Raw genomic sequence first — 24,828 nt, forward strand, 5'->3', positions numbered from 1 at the left:
TCCGCAACACACACAAACACACACTCGGAATATCCTCCAACCTACCTGCAGACTGTCTCCATGCACAAAGACCTGTGCCACTGCATCACTCCTCATGTAGATGTTCTCTATCTTCTCCGGAGCAATGTACTCCCCCTGTGCCAGCTTAAAGATGTGCTTCTTCCTGTCCACGATCTTCAGCGTGCCATTCTGTCAACACACATGCACACACAATTACATTCTATGAAATGTCTACAGGCTGTTGGAAATACAGCATTTTATGATATGTAGCTCAATGCAAGGAACTTGGGTTCAAATAAATATGTGTGAAGTCGAGATGAACAAAGTGAGGCTGATAAAACTAGAAATGACTGCCTTGTGGTTGTATGTCTCCACCAACCAGTCAAGTTGCAGTTTACATCCAGTTTGTCGAGTCTATGTACATAAAAAGAAACATGGATGCTTCAACCCGGCAGCACATAGGATCTACACAATCACCACAAGTTTCAACATTAGTGTCACCAAATCAGCATCTGACCAAATGTGAAATATGAACACAATCTCCTCCCTTCTGTTCCTGAGTTATATGCGAATAATGGCCAAAAATGGTGTCATAATTACCATAGGAATTCTTCAGTTATGGCCAAACACATGTTTTGTGCCATCACAGTCCAAAAATTGCTCAATGGTGTTTAGAGCCCCCAATGTCGACTTCAAGGCAGCACTGCGACCGTCGACTTCAAGGCACCTAACCCTAACCTTAACCCTTAACCCTAACTATTGCCTAATCCAAGTGCCTTCCAGGCAGCGCTGCCTGGAAGACGACATTGGGGGCTTAAAACACCCAAAAAATACTTAAACCCAATTGGATGTTGTTGCCAAATTTGAAGAAATTCCCTCCAGGGGTTCCTGAGATATATCGTATTCACAAGAATGGGACGGACGGACATAGAAATGTGTGAGGCTGAACTCAAACAACATGACTTAACGTACAGGAAGCCATTTTCCTATGTCTCCAGTGTGAAGCCAACCATCTGCATCAATAGTCTCGGCGGTCTTCTCGGGGTCCTTCAGATAGCCCTGGAACACGTTAGGACCCTTCACACACACCTGGACCCACACACACACACACACACACACACACACACACACACACACACATTTATGAATGACGCCCATTATCATGAATATCATGTAAACAGTTTTTTACAATCACTTTGCTACTAATTTCATAACCTTGATGTGATTTTTCAAATCTCTAGACACAAAACTCACAACAATCATCACTTGTAACACAGGCTATCCAATGTTCAAAACATTGGATTGTGCATTCATATCTCTAAAGAAGTCTTGCACTTGCACAATCACTGGTTCAAAAAACAAATATATTGTGAAATACCATTGAAACATTACTTTAGATCATCCACACACAAGCTACCCATTATTTCACTGGGTCATCGTTCGTACAATCATTAAATATTGTAGTACAAAATAGGTGATACATGTTTCATTATGGTACTACAAGTAAATTCATCCCTGTAAAAGTACTGCAGTAGTAGAGAGAATACTACAGACCAATGTGGTATAAGTTATATATATATATATATATATATATATATATATATATATATATATATATATATATATTTATATATAGTGAGAACAAATTCTCATTTGCATCGACAACACACACATATATATATACACACACACACACACACACACACACACACACACACACACACACACACACACACACACATATATATATATATATATATATATATATATATATATATATATATATATATATATATATATATATATATATATATATATATATATATCATACCTAGAGATTGGCATGGTTTGATTTCAGTTAGTCTAATAGATGGTTTCATTTACATATAGAGATGATTTTATGGAAAGTACCCCATGCCAATCTCTAGGTATGGTGAAGGGTATGTGATGATGTGTGGGGATATGGTGAAGGGTATGTGATGATGTGTGGGGATATGGTGAAGGGTATGTGATGATGTGGGGGGTATGGTGAAGGGTGTGTGATGATGTGGGGGTATGGTGAAGGGTATGTGATGATGTGGGGGTATGGTGAAGGGTATGTGATGATGTGGGGGTATGGTGAAGGGTGTGTGATGATGTGGGGGTATGGTGAAGGGTATGTGATGATGTGGGGGTATGTTAATGCCAAAGGCCAAGGGAACTTCATCAGGATGCTGGATCCATGAAATAACTGGCCTTTAAAAATAAAAATCTGCCGGCCTTTATGGGAATTTAACATAGGGGTGTACTTATTTATGCCCCCTGTATTTTATGGGAGAACATTTATTTATTTACGATACATTATTCATTCACAAAGAAAATTGGTGTCCTTAAAGATTGGATTTTTCCTCATTTTTTTAATTAAGGCATTAAGATAAATTTGCAAAAGATGATTTTTTTATTCTTCTTTTTAGTCAACTTTAGCATGGGTGTCCTAATTTTTTCAACTTTCATGATCTAAACATGGAATATTGTTTGTCTGTTTCTATACAACTATATATATATATATATATATATATATATATATATATATATAGACAATTATCTGAAATGTAATGTGTGAATTGCTTTGTGAAATAGTAGTACTTTGATGTTAAGTTGTGTCATATTGAACAAGTGATCTTTGTTAAATGAACAAATGATCTTTTGTTTATGTGTATTGTATCCAAGCAATTGAAAAAAGTGTTAGAGTTTTGAAAAATGTGTATTTTGATCATTGGTTGTGAGTTTTGTGTCTAGAGTTTTGAAAAATGACGTCAAGGTTCTGAAATTAGTAGTTAAGTGATTGGAAAAAACTGTAAAAGAGTTTCTATGATGATGTGTGTCTTTGTGTTTCACCTCTCCCTCGCCGTTTGCAGCCAGGTAGTTCATCTCAGGCACATCCACCAGTTTAAGGGAGTTGCAGGGCAGAGGAGCTCCGACGTGTCCTGCAGGCATGACGTCAAGTTTAGTTCTTGCAGCCCGCAGTAATCAGTCAGCTTTTTTTCGTCATAATTTAGAGCGTGTAGCCTTGTAAAAGATGAATTAAGTCAAGCAGCTTTGTTATCCATTACCTGCATTCCATTCACCCGGCATGGTCATGGTGCATCCAGCAGTGCACTCTGTCTGTCCATAACCTTCATAGAACTGAGACAGTTATTATGATTATTATTATCATTACTACTTGTAGGGTTCCACTGAATGAAGCTTTACCTTGACGCTCTTCTAAATCTCCTCGTCTTAATCCACATCAAAAAATCCACAGGACCACTCGAGTGTTTGTGTGGATCTTTATGCGAGTGTTTGAGCGGATGTTTGTGCTAGTGTTTGTGCGAGTGTTTGAGCAGATGTTTGTGCGAGTGTTTGAGCAGATGTTTGTGCTAGTGTTTGTGCGAGTGTTTGAGCAGATGTTTGCACGGGTGTTTGTGCGAGTGTTTGAGCGGGTATGTGAGGGGGTGTTTATGCGGGTGTTTGTGTGAGTGTTTAAGCGGGTGTTTGTGTGAGTGTTTAAGCGGGTGTTTGTGTGAGTGTTTGTGCGAGTGTTTGAGCGGGTTTTTGTGCGGGTGTTTGTGCGGGTGTTTGTGTGAGTGTTTAAGCTGGTGTTTGTGTGAGTGTTTGTGCGAGTGTTTGAGCGGGTTTTTGTGCGGGTGTTTGTGTGAGTGTTTAAGCTGGTGTTTGTGCGAGTGTTTGTGCTACCTGACAGCCTACTGCGGCTCTGAGGAAGTTGAGGACAGCAGGAGAGATGGGAGCAGCTCCAGTCAGCATGAGACGCACGCAGCCGCCGAGGCTGGCCTGCAGAGGGCAGCACAACACCTTATTACTGGACAGCTCTGTCAGTTGTAGCCACGACAAATCCATGTTAAAAAATAATCAATCAACCAGACAAAATGCAACATAATGTCTATGTCCTTACAGCTTTAACCATCTAAATCACTTTTAGTGAAGGCTGTTTGAGGATGATAACAATTAGAGCTGCAAAGATTAATCGATTAGTGTCAACTATTACATTAATTGCCAACTATTTTGAGTTTGAGTCATTTTTCTATAAAAAAAAAAAAAAAAAAGTAAAAGCTCTCTGATTCCAGCATCTTAAATGTGAATATTTTATAGTTTCTTTTCTCCTCTGTGACAGTAACCTGAATTTGTCAAAACAAGATATTTAGGATGTCATCTTGATGTTTAGCAAACACAGATCGACATTATTTGCCATTTTATAGAACAACTTATTGATTAATTGAGAAAATAATCAACAGATTAATAGACAATGAAAATAATTGTTAGTTGCAGCCCTAATAACAATGTTGTACTTTGTCTTTAGTTCTTGAATTGATCTTTTATAGTTCATTTCTTTTTTTACTTCTATTTGTATATTAGTATATACAGTACCTCTTATTCTTCTTTTTATTTTTCACTTCTCTAGTTATCTGATCTTATCTCTGTCTTTACTGCTGCTGCAACATGTGAACTTTCCCTCTGGGGATCGATAAAGGCTTATCTTATCTTTTAGCGTGTGCTCTTACGATATTAATGCATGAGTTATGTACCAGTCCCTAGAAACCCCACATATGACTTAGGCCTGTGTCTGCAAAGCGTACATGACCTTACACAGTGGTTTGAACCCTACATCTTCAACCACCATTTAAACTAGTTTTTAAACAAAACTACTTTTATTAAAGTTACATTTATTTTAGTTACTTATATATTTTTGTTTTATGAAGGTAAAAAAACAGATGACTAAAACCACTTTATTTATGTTAAAAAAGGGGAAATTATTGGGCACTTGTAGTGAGGAACTGAAAATCTGTGGAAAATGAAAAAATTATTTTATGACAGATAAAAATGTGTCTGATCAGTAGGCATGCAGGAATTAGTATAGTAGGGTCAGTGTGAAATTGGTCTGATTTTACTTTTGATGTCCAAGAGGTATTACGTAACAGTAGATGGGTGGTAGGTGCAATTAGCTGTAGTTTCAGCCTACACCTTTTCCCTCTGTAGAAACAAAGTCTTTCTGTCGTGGCTTTATTTTCTACTGTACTGTCTGTCCCTCTGTCTTGCTGTGAGTTACTGTAATTTTGTTGTTTCTTACCGATTGTATCAACCAGCCCTAGTGAAAACATTCCTGGACATGTAGCACTCAACTATACAGTGACCTACTAGGAGTTTTAACTGTGCTGGCTCTGTGTACCTGAACCTTCCGGAAGATGAGTCGATCCCAGATACTGTCTCTCCTCACGATGCCTTTCCTTATCTCGGCCTCCTTCCTTCTGTAGGCGAATCCCAGCAGCCAGCGCTTCAGAGAGGTGTTGGCCTGCCCAAAGATCTACACACAGACACAGACACAGACACACACACAAAGGCTCTCCATAATTATAAGAACAGCATCATGGATGGTTGGATGATGGATGGATAATGGGTAGGGATTCAGAAGCATGTGCAATGCTTTCTATAAGGTTATTAGTGCTTTCCATTTACCTTGGAAGTTGAAGCTGGGAATGATATCAACTCCCGAGTTGACCATGTTCCATTTAAAACAAGTCAGATTTCCCTGTTCCCTGCTCTATCCAGGTTAGCCATTGTTAACAATACCAGTTTTTTGTGCATACAAACAGCGTAACTTGTCAACAGATAGAAGTCAGACAGTACTGTGTTTAAGACTGATTTAATGAGACACAAATAAGACAGAAGTGCTAATAAACAGCTTACAGCTACAGCTTTCATTACAGTTGATGCAGCCATGTTGGATTTAGAGGTACTGGCCCTCATTTATGAAACGTGCGTACGACCTAAAACAGGCGTACGACGGGCGTACGTCGATTCCTACGCAAAGCTCGGCATTTATCAATTTCGACGTGAGCGTAGGCTGCGATCAAATCTCACGTCTGGTCTGAACTCGTGTACGCAAGTTCTCGAGTCAGTGTGGACTTGCGGTGCAGCATATAATCAGTTTAACAGGAGAAGCAGAAGTCATCAGTTGATCACATATCAGCAATGGCAGATCTGGCTCTTTTAGAAGACCTCTATGCGCCGGTCGGCAACATTGTTTTAGCCTGTGGGGTTCTGCACAACATCGCACAGGAAAACACGGTGCCATAAATGTAGCGATGGAGCCAGATGACCCGATGCCCAGAGAGCAGTGTCCAGAACAGCCACCAACTGAGGGCTATATGAAGGAGACAGGATATTATTCCTCACTTTTAAAAGGTAGCCTATAGTGTTATGTTTGGCAATGATATTCAATACAGGAAACATGACGATGCACAACATTTTTATTTATTCTTCAGGTTTTGTTTCTCTTTCAAGTGAATGATTTATTTCTGCCATTGACCAAGTTATTTTGGCTTGTTTTTCCAGCCCCTCTGCTGTCAGGAGACAGGGTCCAGCACGGGGGGGCGGAGGACACGCGCTCTCCCTCAGCTGTTGCCTCGTTCCGACAAACACGAGTAAAATAAAAGACACTGCATAAACTCCGCTACCGTGTGTTTATTTAATTATAGGTACACCTACATGTAGGCCTAATAGATTGCAATAGAAGCCTGTATATTACTATTAGGACTATAGAAAATGTGTCAAGGATGTATAAATTAAATAGGCTAAACTTCAGCTGGAGTCCGATTTACTACGGCAACACTGTTGACCGCATCAGTGATCTCTTTTCATCCCGCATTCTTTCTACAGTCTTTAATACCCGTTTTCAGGCTGCCAAATAGTACACACGTTAGTGCAAATGAACCAGAGAAATCAGAGTTTCAATCTCCACCTCTGAAAAGTGTTGCTTCTCAGCCGGATTACGTCTCGCCATGTCGTAAATTGTAGGGGCGAGGCCTCAAAACCCAGAATATATTGGGGCGTGATATTTAAATGACGATCGTTTCCAGCCGCCGCATTTATCAATGTACGACCATTCTTACGCTCGGATTGGTGTGATACGAACTTTTCATGAATCCCACGTGAAGCCTGTCGTAAGATGATTTCTGCGCTCATATCTGCGCTGGTTTCTACGTTAGGTTGATAAATGAGGGCCACTGTGAGGAAATCCGACTTTAGGGGGGCGTGTTTCCGGCTTAGAACGTAGAAATTTTGACTTCCTCATACAAATGGAACGCACCGTATCATCATCGTGCCCACTTACCTTATCGTACATTCTGTTAAGGAGTCGGGGTACCACAGGAAACACAGTAGGTTTCAGCGTGTTCAGGTCATCTGACAGCAGACGAATATCTCCCTGGAAAAAGCCAATCCGGGCTCCATTGACTATCATCAGTCCCTGTCAGCAACATCCGGAAGATGCAGAAGGCAAAAGTTAACAGGTCACCATAACTGAATATGTAATGAAAGATGTAATGAAAGGTTAACAACACAGGGGTTCTCAGGAAAATTGATGTGTGTTAATTAACAAAGGGTGACTATGGGAACTAAGGGAACATGCAATACCTGTACTACTCTTTCAAACATATGAGCCAAGGGCAGGAAGGACATATGGACATCACTGCAAAACAGCGGACAGCAAACCTGAAACCACATACGGATGCAGGAATACACACACACACAGACGGGTACACACAGTGGTACAAACACACACCGATGGACATGAGCCAGACAAACAGACAGGGAAGCAAACACACACACACACAAACACACACACAGGCAGGAAAAGGAACGCAGTCAGTGTTAATATGTGTACCTCCACCACCCTCTCAAACATGTGGGCCAGAGGCAGAAAAGACAGCATGACATCATCTGAGGTGGTCTGAGCGTACGACTGGAGAGAAGAGGAAAGAGTTCATTAAAGTGCCTTGCTCTTCAAACAAATACTGATGGCGTTTTAGGGATGAAGTGTCAATACAACGACAATTGTGGTCAGTGGTAGCCTAATGGTTAAAGAAGCGACAGTGTTTCCCACACATAGACTATTGTGTGGCGGTGCGCCTCACTATCAACACCGGCCGCCGCACATTGCGTTTCGTTATTCTTTTTTTTTTTTTAAACGCTATTTAAAATATGTTCTTCTGCATTTCCTTTCCCTGTTCTCCTCCATCTCTCTGTCACTTGTGTCTCGCTCACATACACACACACAGCCCCTTCCACCGTGCAGTGGTGGGTTTTTTTAATCCCCCAAACGTCACCTTCCAGACACCGCGGCAATGGTTATGTTTAAGGTTACGGTGAGGGTTAGTGCCTGTAAGGCGACATTGGAGGCTTAAAACATCATCGATCCCTTCGTGCACACAGCGTCTGTCTCCATCAAGGAGAGAAGACGGCTGTTGATGAAAGGTTGGTATCTATCTCGTGAACACCTTTACACAATCACACATTCACAATCACCGACCCGACTCTTAGCAAACGAGCCATCGCGCCTGCTTTAGAAAGATAACTAGTCGCAAGTTTGCGGTAAAATGCAGTTGGGTTGTCGAGGTCAAAACACTATATAGCAGCTGTGAATCAAATAAACATATTATAAATAATGTTGTCATTTTTTACTCTTCCACTGAATGTTTGCTGCTTCAATCCAGATGAGTATTGAAAAGTATTTTCCGCGACTGAAAAAGGCACGTGTTGAGGATGAGGACCAGCCTGAACCAGAGGTATCAGTCTGAAACAGAGCTGAACAGTCCGACCAATGAAATTAGTTATGTTATTAATTTGTTTTACAAGAATATGTTCAGGCTTCAACCAGTGAAAGACAGGGGAGAGAAAGAGATAGATTTGTTAGGCATTGAAGTAGGAGAGGACAGCATCCAACTGCGTGCGTCTCTCAATCGACTTACCTGGATAAATAAAGGTTAAAAAAAGGGGGTAGGAGTGGGGGACAGGGGCTATTTAGGGGGTTTGATAGCAGGTCAACAGTAGATCCCACATAACTCTGGGTGGAATGGCAACAATAAAGCAAGGTTATAATATGGCAGAATAAAAGACAGTGTAAATATATACTATATACTATATATATATATATATATATATATATATATATATATATATATATATATATATAAGGGAGAGAATGAGATGGAGAGGTAAAGGAGATAGAGAAGGAAACCTCCTCCACCGATTTAAATCCTTCTAAAACTCCCTGTCACAGAAGCTAAAGATGTCCTAACTATTGTTAGCGCCTCACCTCTGTCAATTTGATGAAGGCTGAGCAGTTGGACACAACATTCTCATGTGTCAGCATAGCTCCCTTTGGGTTCCCTGCAAGACACACACACACACACACGCACGCACGCGCGCGCGCGCACACACACACACACACACACACACACACACACACACAAACAAACAGTTTAGAGTTTTAAGTGTATGTGGTATATATTTCAGATACTCGTTCACTGTCTAATTCACTGTCTGTGTGTGTGTGTTAAGAGTGCGGAACGGGCCGCATTTTTCTGTCCAAGCCCAACCCGCGTCCGACAAAGCAGTAACCGTGCCTGGCCCGAGTCCGACAGGCATTAAGATGTTTACATCCGAGCCCAACACCGTTAAAATCTCGTTTTGTGTGTGTGCGTGTGTGTGTGTGTGTGTGTGTGTCACCTGTTGTTCCACTGGTAAAGCAGATGAGAGCCATGTCCTTAGGTCGCGGAGGCTGCAGGGATTGGGGAGGCAATGTTCAAACAGTGTCACAACATCGTCGTCAATTCAAGTATTGACTGGCAACAAGTCACTTACAGGCCAGCGTTTACTTACCATGGGTTGGCGATGGTTGGCCTTCCCGATGGACTGTGCAGCAAGAAAAGCACATTAATGAAGCCATTGTGGATGGTGTAAAGTGACAAAGAAAATGACAAGAAAGCAACAACAAAAAACACAGTAATAATGAAAATCCAAATAAAAAAGCAAGACAACTGGAATGAACAAGAAAACAAGCAAGAACACAAGAAACTGAATGAATTAAATTGACAAAAAAAACAATAAAACAAAAAGTAAGCACACAACAAGGTAGCAGAAACACAAAAGCAAGATAAAAAACAAAAACCAAGCTAGCTAGCTACCGATAGCGTTAGCTGGTAACAGAGGGAAAGTTTGCTGATTTTCTGCCATACATGCAGATGAATGGCAGCAGTACCCGGAGGTCCGCATTTATCTGCCGGTAAATCTACCGTTGGATGTCGCGCTTCAGAAGTGTTGAAAATCTGCAACTTTGCCTTTTTAGCGTTTAGCTTAGTGCGGCGACGTAGCAACCATAAACAACACTGGCTCTAGCCATTTACTGCTTCCTGTTTGGTGCTGGAGGGAGCGCACCAATTGGTTGTTGACAATGTTTATGTGATTTAACTTCACTGCCACTTACAATAATAGCCAACACGTTTGATTTTGTCGGATTTTTAGACGGGAAAAAGACCGACTGGGTCTGAGTTTTATGACCACCTTACACCGAACGATTGCGACGACGGGAGCGCGCCCCACCTCTAGCAAGACTCTCATGATGTAATTCTGTATTATCGCTTGAAAAGTAGTTTGGTGTGAGGTCAGCATAAAGGAGAACCAGAACCAACAAGACAGAAAGTTACACACAAAAACAAAGACAGAGGAAGAAAGCATTGAGCGTGAAATTGTTGTGCAAACAATAATATAGAATATTTCCAAACTAACTAAAGAGAAGAGCTGAACATACAAAAACAACTCAGAAATGAAGAAATATAAAAAAGAAGAGGTGGCTTCCTGCTGACCTCCATCTCCTGCAGGCTGAGAATGTGGATTCCAGCCTGTTGACACCTGTCGACCAGCTCGGCACTGGGGGTCTCCATTAGAACGATGGTCTTCACAGTGTGTTTCCTGTCCTTGACACAGTCCAGCACCAGGCTGACTTTATCTACCACGTCACACACCAAAGTCGAGATGGAAGCTGCAGAATCAACATGCAAACACATATGCAGACAGATCCGGTCAGCACGCAGTTCTTTTACCAACTATAACACTGGCCCATAGGGGCAATGGAGTGTATGTCATTCTGTTGTTGCTGCTGTGGTTTACCTAGGTCTATAATGTAGCCAATGGCTTCTGTTCCCAGTGTGTCGTACAGAGGGACTGACACCAGAGAATAGGTGTAACATGCCAGCTCACAGATGGTCCACTACACACACACACACACACACACACACACACACACACACACACACACACACACACACACAAACATACAGACATAAACAGGCATAATAAAGCAATCAGAAACAATAGCAGATAAAACACTGGTAAGATTATAAATAGAGTGTATATGTAGTCTGATGGCTCCGATAGCGCTATCTGACTTTATAGATACTTTCATAATATGTTTGACTAAAGGTTCAATTTCATTACTGAAAATCACTTTAAAGGGTTATTTGGGTATTTTTCAACCTATTTTCCCATGCATTGGTGTCTTAGTGACGTGAACAAAAATCTTTGATATTGGTCCAGTATTGAGCGCGAACGCTTGACCGGCAGCAGAACCAGGCTGCAATGTAACCATGTAGGGCTAACGCACAACGTCAATTCCCGTCCACTAAAAGCGTTTTTTGACGGGCTCAGATTATTATTCTAAGTGTCTGACAACGTTATGGAAAGGATCCCTACAGAGAAAGACCTTTTTGTTAAGAGTAAGATCCTTTTTGTTTTCAGAAAAAGCTCTACAACTCACCAGACTTCACTTAAATAAACAGTACTTTTAGCGTGTATAGAGCCAGCATATTTTCACATGTAAATGGGAGAATTAAGGGTTTATGTCAACCAAACCAGAGCGCTGATTGTCTTGCTTAATAATGGACCGATTTCAAAGATTGTTCTTCCCATTAGTCACTTAGATACAAAAAACACTGGGAAATAGGGTCCAGGTTGAAAAAAAGTTACCCTTTAAGCTTAAAGCCTAGGCTTTTTTTGCTGTGTTTTCTCTCTTTTTATTTACAGGTATTAGCCAGACATGTCATATAATGTTATTTTCAGAATAAGTTGGACTACCCACGAATGCTATCAATTTGTTTATGAGTTGTTCCTGTTATTAATGGATTTTGTCAGCCCTATTTTTTTTCATCCCTATTATTCGTTGTCTTACTTCTGGTTGGAGAATAATCATGCTTTAAGTTCTGGAACAACAGTTCCCAGAATGCTTTGAAGGCTGACACAGGGAGTATAATGATACCTTGGGTTCAGTCGCTTGCACTGTGTCCTAAAACTTTTTTTAAGCCTAAATTTGCTCATGTTTTGGCAAACTGGCACCAAAAAAGCATGCTAAATTAGCTATTAGCTGTTCCTGTTTGCAATGTACCCATCGGTGTACAGACAACTATGACTGGATTACTTGAAGAAAAACTTTCTAAGCAGATTTTTTTTACGTTTACTCGCAATGTACATCCGGGGTAATGATATCCTTAGAGAGTGTAAGTCACACTGAATCTAAAAAATACGCATGTGTGTCTATGTGTTCAGATTTGACTAAGTTATAAGTCAGAGGAGGTGTGTGATTTTGACAAAAATTTGGTGCCCGGCAGTCAGGCACTGTGGAAAAAGTCTTTACCTCAGGTCTGTTCTGAGAGAAGATGCCAATGTGGGGGTCTGTGGTCTTAGAGTGTCCTTTGTGGAGAAATGCTGAGCCCAGATTCTCTGTTCGCTCCAATACCTAAAAACACACACACACACACACACACACACACACGCACACACACACAATTAATGGTGCATCATCAAACAACTAAATAAACTGACCTTTGTTTGACCTGATTATAAATGAGGGATAAAACATGGTTTATGATGTTCAATATTATCACATTCACGGTTATAAAAGCACAGTTAAAACGTCATTGGCTACTGGTTTTACAGCATTTGATTGATAGGCTAGCGTCCAATAACAACTTGTAGTCATTCAGGTGTTGCTGGAATGTTTCAATATAATATTTCACGTTGTTCATTGTACAAGCTGAATTAGTGTTTTACTATCAGTGACAGACAAGTAGCAAACACATCTCTTCCCTGTTAAAATATCATCATAGTGCTGCTAGTAATTAGAAACACATTTTAAAAGACGTAAACGTACAATATGTAACTTTCTGCCGGTAGGGGTCTCTCAACCAAAACAATGGATTGTAAACACAGACGTTTGATGACGTTGGAGAGTTGTGTGGAATTATGGGAGTTTTTAATGCTAAACACTATCGTCGATAGAATGCATCTGTTAACGGACGAGTTTACCGATTCAAGTTTATTCACGTTAAGTTTAGTAACGTTTACTTATTTATGTCATGCTAATAAAATAGCTGCAGTTTCCCCAACATAATTACGTTTTTCTTGATTTACAATTACTCTCGAACGTAGAATCTGGGTGCTGTGTTTTGACGGAAGTTACGAGTAACTAGATGGTGAAAGGTTATATGACGCCACTGACGGGCGACTAAATGAAACGTGACGTGTCTGAAAATAAAATAACAGATTTCTCTGGGTTTGCCATTTGATGGAAATATTTGGGATAGTGTAACTACACAACAAAAAAAAATATATAACATAGGTATAGTCGTTTTTAGACATTTTAATGCAACATATTGTTGTACCTTTAAAAGAGACCTATTGTTTTCAGGTTCATACTTGTATTTTGTGTTTCTAATAGAACATGTTTACAAAAAAAAAAACTCTTTCTCACACTGCTCATGGTTGCTGCACCTGTATCCACCCTCTGTGTGAGACGCTCTGTTGGAGCGCCTGTCTCTTTAAGCCCCCTTCCTAATAAAGCCCAGTCTGCTCTGATTGGTCAGTGATTCTGGGTCTTCTGCAATCTGTACTCTGCTCTTGCAGTCCCTGTACAATGCGTTGCAATCTGTCTCCGGCTGCATGGAGTAATGTATATAGTGGGACTTTATACTGTGAGAAATCACCAATAAAGCCTTCTAAACCGGACATGTTCCAGTTGGAACAGAAATTGGGCGGAAATTAATAATATCTGTAACCAAGATTACAGGTTTCCCTGGTGTTAGCATGTAGCTGTCAACAGTGCAGTAGCGTGCCTGGAGCAGATGACCATTAGCCTAGAAATCTAGACGCACCCTGGTGGCAGCAAATTTATTTTGCAGCCAGGGGGGGTCTAGGCACTCTCCGTTGGCTTGCGAGCTGGAAAAACCAAACTCTGGTCAGGCCAATCACATTGTGTATATACAGTGGGGGAAATAAGTATTTGACCCCTTGCTGATTTTGCAGGTTTGCCCACTTACAAAGAATGCAAAAATCTACAATTTTAATCATATGTACATTCTAACAGTGAAAGACAGAATCGCAAAGAAAATTCCAGAAAATCACATCATATAAATTTATTAAAATTGATAACCATCTGATGAGGAAAAACAAGTATTTGACCCCCTCGACAAACAGCATGTTAATATTTTGTAGAAAAGCCATTATTGGCCAGCACAGATGTCAAACGGTTTTTATAGTTGGTGACAAGGTTTGTGCACATTTCGGCAGGGATGTTGGCCCCTCCTCCCTGCAGACAGCCTCCAAATCATTCAGGTTCGAGGTTGTCGCCTGGCAACTCAATTTTAAGCTCCCTCCAAAGATTTTCAATCGGATTCAGGTCTGGAGACTGGCTAGGCCACTCCAGAACCTTGATGTGCTTCTTCTTCAGCCACTCTTTTGTTGCTTTGGCGGTGTGCTTAGGGTTATTGTCGTGCTGAAACACCCATCCTCGACCCATCTTCAGCTCTCTCACTGAGGGAAGGAGATGTCGGTCCAGAATTCCACGATACATGGCCCCGTCCATCCTCCCCTCAATACAATGGAGTTGTCCCGTCCCCTTGGCTGAAAAGCACCCCCAAAGCATGATGTTGCCACCACCATGCTTGACGGTGGGGATGGTGTTCTTTGGGTTGTACTCTGTGTTCTTTGCCCTCCAAACACGACGAGTTGAGTTGAGGCCAAAAAGTTCTATTTTGGTCTCATCTGACCACATCACCTTCTTCCAGGCCTCTTCTGAGTCGTCCAGGTGGTGAATGGCAAACTTCATGCGGGCCTGTACATGTTTCTTCTTGAGCAGGGGGACCTTGCGTGCGCTGCAGGATTTCAATCCATGACGGCGTAGTGTGTTACCAACCGTTTCTTTTGTAAGTGTGGTCCCAGCTGCCTTCAGTTGATTCATCAGTTGCCCCCTTGTGGTTTTGGGATGATTCCTCACCGTTCGCATGATCAGGGACACCCCACGAGGCAAGATCTTGTGTGGAGGCCCAGACCGAGGGAGGTTGGCGGTGGTGTGGTGCTTCTTCCATTTCCTGATAACTGCACCGACAGTTGATCTTTTCTCTCCAAGTTGCTTTCCGATTCTCTTGTAGCCCATCCCAGCCTTGTGCAGATCAACAATCTTGTCCCTGATGTCCGTAGAAAGCTCTTTGGTCTTGCCCATGGTGGTGATGTTGGATGCTGGTTGTTTGGGTGTTGACAGGTGTCTTTTATACAGGTAACGAGGTGAGGCAGGTGTATTTGATGTAGATAATTGGTTCGGATTGGGGCTGTGTCTTAAAGAAAGACTAACTGGCTTGTAGGAGCCAGAATACTTGCTGTTTGTCCAGGGGGGTCAAATACTTGTTTTTCCTCATCAGATGGCTATCAATTTTAATAAATTCATATGATGTGATTTTCTGGAATTTTCTTTGGGATTCTGTCTTTCACTGTTAGAATGTACATATGATTACAATTGTAGATTTTTGCATTCTTTGTAAGTGGGCAAACCTGCAAAATCAGCAAGGGGTCAAATACTTATTTCCCCCACTGTAGTCGGTGGGCGGGGCTTATGGCTGCTGCTGCTGCAGGGAACAGCAGCCTTCTGGAAGACTTGGAGTTAAGCTTTTCTTTGAGAAAAGAACAAAGAACGGCACAGAAATCATTCTTAAAAAAGGAAGATGTGTTCGCAGTTTTGCCGACCGGATACGGCAAAAGTTTAATCTATCAACTAGCTACTACCTTCTTTGTTGCTCTGCCTGGTTGTAGCACTATCCTATTACGTGCAGAAGGAATTTGAAAGACAACCGTTTATCCCGTCCCTCGGATTGAGCCCTGTCAATGGTGAGTTCCCAGACCCTACATCTTAACGTGGGTCTGGCTTGTCAGGCTAGATGACCATATAAAGAAAACCAGCCCAGGTGAGGGTTGGCCTCCGCCAGGGCTGCGCTTTGTCACCAATCCTGTTTGTAATATTTATGGACAGGATATCAAGGCGTAGTCGGGGTGGGGAGGGGTTGCAGTTCGGTGAGCTGGGGATCTCATCTGCTCTTTGCAGATGATGTGGTCCTGATGGCATCATCAGCCTGTGACATTCAGCACTCACTGGATCGGTTCGCAGCAGAGTGCGAAGCGGCTGGGATGAGGATCAGCACCTCTAAATCTGAGGCCATGGTTCTCAGCAGGAAACCGATGGAATGCCTCCTCCAAGTGGGGAATGAGTCCTTACCCCAAGTGAAGGAGTTCAAGTACCTTGGGGTTTTGTTTGCGAGTGAGGGGACAATGGAGCGGGGGATTGGTCGGAGAATCGGCGCAGCGGGTGCGGTATTACATTCAATCTATCGCACCGTTGTGACGAAAAGAGAGCTGAGCCAGAAGGCAAAGCTCTCGATCTACCGGTCAGTTTTTGCTCCTACCCTCACCTATGGTCATGAAGGCTGGGTCATGACCGAAAGAACGAGATCCAGGGTACAAGCGGCCAAAATGGGTTTCCTCAGGAGGGTGGCTGGCGTCTCCCTTAGAGATAGGGTGAGAAGCTCAGTCATCCGTGAGGAGCTCGGAGTAGAGCCGCTGCTCCTTTGCGTCGAAAGGAGCCAGTTGAGGTGGTTCGGGGATCTGGTGAGGATGCCCCCTGGGCACGTCCAGCTGGGAGGAGGCCTCGGGGAAGACCCAGGACTAGGTGGAGGGATATATCTCCAACCTGGCCTGGGAACGCCTTGGGATCCCCCAGTCGGAGCTGGTTAATGTTGCTCGGGAAAGGGTAGTTTGGGGTCCCCTGCTGGAGCTGCTGCCCCCGTGACCCGATACCGGATAAGCGGACGAAGATGGATGGATGGTTTGTAATAATGACATATGTTAAATATGTCATTATTTGAATTGTTGGCCTTGTTAAACATCCAACATTATAGATGTGACAAAAACTAAGCGTACAATAATTGCCCAGATTAAATACATGTTAATAGAATATACCAACAACGTGCTTGACTGTAACAGTGAATCAGCAGACAATTAAGTTTACTCATCAAGTATATCCCCTTTATTTGTCTGTTTAAAATCCTTGTTTACATCAAAACAGATAAAAACAGAACTATAACAGCTATAATCGAATTAATTTAATACATAAAGTGATTTTGTGTTGCTCTACCATTAAGATGGGGGACTCTTTATTTTTTAAATTATCAAAATCAGTTTAGTAGAGGCCGAGACATCCTGACTTTGAAGGCCAAAAAAAACCTCCAAAAACAATGGATCCTACACTTCCCTAGTCTGACAAGCCAGACCCAAATCAAGATGTTGGGTCAGGGAACTCACCATTGACAGGGCTCAATCCGAGGGACGGGATAAACGGTTGTCTTTCAAATTCCCTCTGCACGTAATAGGATAGTGCTACAACCAGGCAGAGCAACGAAGAAGGTAGTAGCTAGTTGATAGATTAAACTTTTGCCGTATCCAGTTGGCAAAACTCCGAACACATCTTCCTTTTTTTAAGAATGATTACTGTGCCGTTGATTGTTCTTTTCTCAAAGAAAAGCTTAACTCCAAGTCTTCCAGAAGGCTGCTGTTCCCTGCAGCAGCAGCCATAAGCCCCGCCCACCGACTCTATACACGATGTATTTGGCTTGAACAGAGTTTGCTTTTTCCAGCTCGCAAGCCAACAGAGAGTGCCTAGACCCCCCCTGGCTGCAAATTAAATTTGCTGCCGCTAGGGTGCGTCTAGATTTCTAGGCTAACACTTCCCATAATACACCTCGATAATCTATTTCACTAGAGTCTTAAAGCTATAGTGCAAATTTTCTGTCTCCCTCATGAGGAATTCTAAGTAATGACAAACAACACTGTCAGTGCATCCACGTGATACAAGCTTTCCGTGATCGCGCACGTGCCCCCACCCTCCCCATGCAGTAGCTTGTAACCAAGGAGTACACGGGGATTAAAAAATCATGATGGACTCTTCAGAAGAGGTAATTATCTTCGCTCGAGTTTCTGCGCGCGAAAGTCACCGGACGACACAATCTTCTGAACATAGCCATACTGAGAAATACAGAGAGAGTTGTGTGGAGCTGATAATCTTGATTAACTTTGTAGCAACTTATTTGGCAATGGCTTGAATGTAACGGACGTTCATTAATATAAAAAAACTTTACTAATGCACTAAAGCTTTAAAGCCGCGTAAATGCCCATGATTTTTGAACATCACAATCCCAGTTTGTAACGCAGGCTTTCTGTTATAAATGTGTAGTCTCCCAGCTGTGAACAGACCGCAATGGACGGTGTATATGATATAAGCTGGTGGCAGTTGGTCAGTCTTTCTCTCTCCTTTAGTTTTTTTAAACCTTTAGTTTATCATTACACTAATTTCCTTTCAGTTATGTAGGATTAACTTGTTTTTAGCCACAACTCATCTCCATTCTTTGTCTAGCCCTGGGACACAGCTCAAGCTGAGATAACATTGATTACATCACCAGGGTGATTTTCTTAGACTTGCCAAAGCTCCTCCAAAGCCACTGAAGACATTATGGAAGTGTTTTTACAGAAGGAGTAGTACTCCTCATGACGAGTTTGACTGAACTTCATGTGTAAAACTGGTGAAATACCCCTTTATCATTTCCCAGCACAAGAAGAAATATAATTCATTAAATAAGCCACCTTAAAGACTAAATTCAGACATAAATACATGCAGGTCATATGGTGCCTCTGACCTCTCTATAGGACATCCATTCATACGGCTGTTTTGGTTTCCTGGAGCCCAGACAGGGACCATTATCTTGAGGACGAAAGGAGAGCAACAGAGGGGGAGGGGGGGAAATTAAAGAAAGAAAGGGAGAAATTGAAAAACAAAGAAAATTTTAACCATATTATTAATACACATACATACTGTACCTTCCTACCCTGTATATTCTGCTGCTGACATATAAGACAAGTTTTCTTTCTCTCCATACAATATGAATGCATTTGCGACTTACTGGAAACCCGGACCCCTCTGAGGAAGAACTCATACAATGTTCTGGCATCATCGTAGAAATGTGTTATGTGACCATTTCCGTTCAGCAAAACTGACTGGCGTGCAAAGTCTCCACCCTGAAAAAAAGAAATGAAAGATCCTCTAGTAACTCAAACATCCGCTGCAGCCTCTTGTCTCTTGCTTAGATATTTAATTCACACACAGTTACAGGTTGGTTATTGTGGGGATAGTTGAGAACACGTGTGTGCTTTTCCAGGTTTAGGGGGCTCCAATGATTGACAAATACATAATGTATAATGCAGTATTGTCTTTAAGTTATTCTTTGGCACATTTAACTATGTGTATTGAAAACTAACAAATACATAAAATACTGCATATTTTTTAAATACTACAGTTTTTTTTCAACCTGGACCCTATTTTCCTATGTTTTTATGTCTAAGTGACTGATGGGAACAGCAATCGTTGACATTGGTCCAGTATTAAGCGAGATCGCTGCGGTCGGCAGCGGCGAAAAAAGCTACGATTCAAGTTAATAGGGCAATTGTAAAGCTTGTATTTACCTTCACAAAAGTGCTTGTTTTGCCGCTGACAGGCTCAGATTAATATTCTAAGTGTCTGACAACATTATGGAAGGGATTTCTAAGGAGGACCTTTCTGTTAAAGAGTAAGAACCTTTTTTTAAACGTGAAAACATCCGCAAAATCGCATTCGCTAAACCCACCAGACTAAATGTCAATAAACATAAACAGTCATTTTAGCATCGTAAAATACACTTCATTCAAAGTCGACAGAAACTAAATAAAATTATGAAAAGCCAATTTGGGTCGTCTTTCCACTTTCCCAACTATCACAACACTAGTTTTGGTAAATTTTGCCTTATTTTTTTGTAAAATATTGGTTCCAATTAGGGCTGCACGATGTGAGGAAAATACGCGATATGCGATAACGTTGAATATCGCGATAAAGATATTTCTTGCGATAAATAAACAAATTAAATTTCTTCTGCTTTTAGTATTCTAATAAAATACAACAAATTGCTTGTTGAATTTAAAACATTTCTAACATTCTTTTATTGAACAAACTGAACATTGACTATAAAAAGCACCACTAAAACAGAATATGTTACATGTTAATGTGCAGTTTTCTATTGATATTTTCTTTTAACTAACACAAAAAACCTATGAGTGTCTATCGCGATATGTCGCAGCCTTTCGCGATGTGTTTATTGCGGCAGCTGATATTGCAATGACGATAAAGTAACCATATATTGGGCAGCCCTAGGTCCAATAGTTTAAATCCTTAATACCTGTCATAACTGACTACAAGTCTAGTTGGTATTATACTAGCTTGTTTCGTAGTAGTTTGCTTGGGGTAATGTCTGTTCAGACACAAAGGCTAGTTTGTGCAACGAGATGCACCAATAACAAGAGGTTGTTGAGGTCAGGGTTGTAGTAAAAGACAGTAGTCATGTAAGAATACTCATTTATGGGAAACAGCGTGAATCAACGGAACTATCCTCCTTTAGTTTTGGCTCCCTCAATTTTCATAAACTTTTAGGCCTACTGTACATTTACATTCCATGGCGTTTCATCAGCAACATCACAGTTACAGTATGTATGCCTAGATCTGCGCAGTATAACCTTATAGGTAATCACTGCTTTTCTGTTTAAGTTTAGAGATTTTTAACCTGCAACCGTTTTAGATTCTTGATACGGACAGACACACTGCCAACTCACCGGAACCTCCACTGACTGCATTCGGAGGTCGCAGACCGGTGGGATGGCCTTGGGTCGTGTCGCCAGGTAGTAGGTTGTCGCAAAAGCCACGGCCCCCGCGCTGACCAACACCGGGGTGGAGACACTCCTGATGTACTGGCTGACATCATTCAGATCTGGCAACTTCAGCTTCTTCAAGATCTCCTGGCTCAGCATGATGCTGCTGATGAGGGGGGAAAGTGTGTTTGTGGAAAGTGTACCGGTTTGTTAGTTTGTATGTGTATGTGTATGTGTATGTGTATGTGTAAGTGTGTGTGTGTGTGCGAGATGAATGACGGGCTGGGTGTGTTTGATAACACTGAGCACTCACAGCCGGCCCTGAGGTGAGGTAAGAGTGTGTGTGGAGAGAAACTGGCCACGAGGGGACCTAAAGAGAGGAAAGACAAGACTGGTCATTCATTCGTTATCACTTCCGAGTATTTTGGATCCGTCATTTTGGGAGGTTTATTACTTTTAACCACCGAGCAATCACATCCCTCATTCGGTTTGTTTGTACTGTGAAATCTTAACAGAATACTAAGCTCTAGTTAAAGCTACAGCCCCCCCCATGAGGAATTCTAAGTAATGACAACAACACTGTCGGCGCGTCCACATGATTACAAGCCAAAACAAAGATTTTTTCTTTGTCTGTAGGATACAATTTGTAGACTGGGGTGTCTCTGCAGCACCACAATACTTAATTCAGAATGGTTTGACATATTTTGCCTTTAATAGTGCAAAATTGCCCCCCCCCCCTCCCCCTTCAACAAAATATATAACATGGGTCTAGTCGTTTTTAGACATTTTGATGCGGAAAAGTTACATATACTGTATCTTTAAAGGACCCTCCAGAAATGTAAATGGCCAGCCTCAGCCAATAAATCCATTGTGTACAGTGCAAGCAATAGATTTTTTTTAAAACAAAAATATGCCCCTTGTAGGTTAGTGTGTAACTTCTGAGAACCTCAAGATTGAGTCTAGGCCAAATCTGTGGTTTGACATGGAATCCGATACATATACACTCGGCAGGTGCAGGGAGCCATGGCAGGCCTGTTATTGAGTGGAGCAACACAACAGCCACCCAGGGTCACACAATAGCCTCTTTCCGACCAAGTAGTTACAGGAACGTAGTTATAGGAACAGTCCACTTCTAAACAGTTCTACTAACTACTCTCCCCCAAAACCAGTTTTTCGCACTGGCCAAGTGGCCATAGGAACTGACCTTTTGTTATTATAACACAGCCATCTAACCACCACTGCGGAAAAGGGAAAAGACCCTGCCCTGAAGTAGGAGCTGAAAGAGTTACAGGAACTGTGGCCAGAGGAACTTATAAATCCTCAAATTGGTCCAGTCGCAACACGAGAAAAAAAAGGGTTATAGGAACGTTATGTTCTAGGACCTGCAAAAATCCCTCCGGTCGGAAAGTTTAGGCTAATAATTCTTTAGTTCTGGGATTACATCCACACTCATTTTGTTTCAAAACGCATATCTTTCGCTACGTTTACGCCTCGTGTCCACACTACTCATGCATTTCCGAGCCCCTAAAACGAAGACATCTGGATACGCCGCTGAGCCGGTTTAAGTTTGAAAGCTTAAAAAAAAAAAAAAAAAAACAAGGAAGACGACCCATGTCAGTCTTAAATGTTAGGTAGGCTTATTTACATACCTTTCAATAGCAGTTCCACCTTATCGTCGGCCCAAGCAAATAAATCCCTTCTCTTACTTTTCTTACGTATTTTCTGTATTATACTTATACATCCATGATTTTCAGTAACGTCAGACAATGCCAGACGCCTCCTGCCAATGGTCATATGCGTTGTCAGACGCGTTATTATGGACGGAGATCATTTCTGACATGGAGCCTAAATGATTGTGGTCAAAGATCGTTTTTTTGTTTCAAAACGCCGTTTAAAATAGAACTATCTGTGTACTAGGGCTGCTCGATTATGGGAAAAAATACAGTATAATTTAACACGATTACTCGACTTCTGGAAAGATGTTGCAATTATTGTACTTAAACAGTGGAAAAAGTCAAATAAATCAACAAAAAAAAACACATACAACTGTGAACTTTGCCTTAATACTTTTCCTATTGAAACTTTATTTTTTCATTCAGAACACAAAAGAGAAAATAAGAGTTTACTTGCAAAATGTAATGAGCTAAAAAATTGTGTTTCTCGATTATTCTGTTTTTGTGATCATTGGGAGCAGAAATCATAATCACGATTAAATTTCGATTAATTGCACAGCCCTACTGTGTACCAATACATTATGCTTTTCAAACATTAGGCTACTTGACACAAAAAGCATTTGTGCAGTTTTTTTTGTTGAAATTATGAATCCATTGCTCACTCCACGTCAACCACCAGCAAAGTTATGTTTCTCTCTACAGTCTACTCTCAAGTACAGAGCCCTCAAAACACTTTGTTCTGCTGCTACTACTACTGTAGAATAATGACAGGGGCTAGTCTTGCAGTATAATTAGATCATATGTCATATACTTAACAGATTCTCCGAGGACACGTTCCCATGGTGTGTGTTTGTGTTTAACAGGTGGGGAAGAAGGTTCTCTCACACGCACACACACACACACACACACACACACACACACACACACACACACGAGGTGACAGGCTAGAAGAGCTGTTAACCCTAACCTCTAACCCTAATAAATAGATTAGAAACAGAGTCCGAGGTCTTTAGGTGACAACCGGGACAGGTCCGGCTCCATGTGAAGGCAACGACCTTAGGCCCAGATTCCAAGTGAACGATACAAACGGAATGAAAATACTGATCACATCAAGACCAAAGTTGTACTGACGGCCTTGCTTTGACACCCAACTCTTAGAAAATCAAATCAATCAGTCGCCCATTAGCAAACGGATCCGACAGCCACAAGGGAGCGTGATGAATCCATGTGTGAAGCATTGTGGGATCACTTAAAACTCTCACAAGCCTTCTGTGTTTACACTGTAAATTGTTAGCAATGATATAGCTTCATCAAGAGAGGATTTTGGTGCTTCAGTCTTATTTGTCTAGTGGTTACACCTCATATAGCCTAACATCTGTGAGACATTTTTGCATTTTTTTTTTTTTAATAATTAATCTTTTCTTCCCATTTCAATATGGATTCAATTTTAATTCTTGGCATTAAAACGAGCCTATGTCACTTTTGCATAACAGCAGCCACTGTGGACACAAGTGACAATTATGGGATAATGCTCAAATGTAGAGTGACAGTAGAACAAGTAGAGATCAAGTCATATCATTAGTTACCCGACTACGTAATGTCAGTTTCAAAGCTATAACACTTGCTAACACTACCGAACATTAGCCACACCATAAGCTACTGGTCGTACCGGACCAATTAAGACTGGAGCGGCAAAACCCACTGATGGTTTTGCTAATAAATTACAATTTCCACTTGTGAAGATTGTGTTATTACTTATATAATATATTACTATAAAAGCTAGAAAGTCATGCTTTAAGTTCTTCCTTTTTTTTTCTTTTTCATACTGCGCTCTTTGTGATCATAATATAGGTAGACTCCCAAAAAAATACTCCTTTCTAGTTTCTAATGCCTCAAGTGTGGGGATTGCTTTCAGTTCACTTTTAAATGGTTGCAAGTAAAAAAACAAACCATACCTTACATACAACACATACATAAAATACAACTCATAGGCGCTGTGTTTCACGGCACAGAATTGAAGACATTCAACGCAAATCCACTCCTCTACAGCCACTGAGATACCTCAATGATAACTAGCAAGTTTACCATAAATATGCCTCAAAGGTTACAGACAAGTAACTGCGCCACCTCTAAGCTGTAAAAAACCTGTATAAGACTGCGCCTGGTATCTATAGGCTTCAATAACACACAGACAGATGGTGAGATGACCACATTGTTTCCATCTTCTCCAAGCACAACGCAG

General features: G+C 41.3%; 1 protein-coding gene across 2 annotated transcripts in view; it reads right to left on the reverse strand.

The window, feature by feature from the left end:
* The window catches only part of LOC114562511 (long-chain-fatty-acid--CoA ligase 1), a 35,206-nt gene that overhangs the window by 4,118 nt on the left and 6,260 nt on the right, over nt 1–24,828 (reverse strand). The window contains exons 2-19 of one of the 2 annotated variants that reach the window (XM_028588919.1): nt 21,227–21,283; nt 20,878–21,076; nt 19,143–19,257; nt 18,879–18,943; nt 12,503–12,604; nt 10,984–11,083; nt 10,680–10,855; nt 9,697–9,729; nt 9,544–9,595; nt 9,131–9,204; nt 7,450–7,527; nt 7,148–7,282; nt 5,204–5,338; nt 3,715–3,810; nt 3,093–3,165; nt 2,878–2,966; nt 973–1,089; nt 46–189 (exon numbers count right to left, since the gene is read on the reverse strand). In XM_028588919.1, the coding sequence (XP_028444720.1) occupies nt 46–189; nt 973–1,089; nt 2,878–2,966; nt 3,093–3,165; nt 3,715–3,810; nt 5,204–5,338; nt 7,148–7,282; nt 7,450–7,527; nt 9,131–9,204; nt 9,544–9,595; nt 9,697–9,729; nt 10,680–10,855; nt 10,984–11,083; nt 12,503–12,604; nt 18,879–18,943; nt 19,143–19,257; nt 20,878–21,072 (1,779 nt within the window). In that variant the 5' untranslated portion in view covers nt 21,073–21,076; nt 21,227–21,283. Of the gene's footprint in view, nt 1–45; nt 190–972; nt 1,090–2,877; nt 2,967–3,092; nt 3,166–3,714; nt 3,811–5,203; nt 5,339–7,147; nt 7,283–7,449; nt 7,528–9,130; nt 9,205–9,543; nt 9,596–9,696; nt 9,730–10,679; nt 10,856–10,983; nt 11,084–12,502; nt 12,605–18,878; nt 18,944–19,142; nt 19,258–20,877; nt 21,080–21,226; nt 21,284–24,828 lie in introns of both variants that reach the window. The other variant, XM_028588918.1, reaches the window with a different exon arrangement.

This window comes from Perca flavescens, chromosome 10 (genome assembly GCF_004354835.1).
Source record: "Perca flavescens isolate YP-PL-M2 chromosome 10, PFLA_1.0, whole genome shotgun sequence".
Lineage (NCBI taxonomy): Eukaryota > Metazoa > Chordata > Actinopteri > Perciformes > Percidae > Perca > Perca flavescens.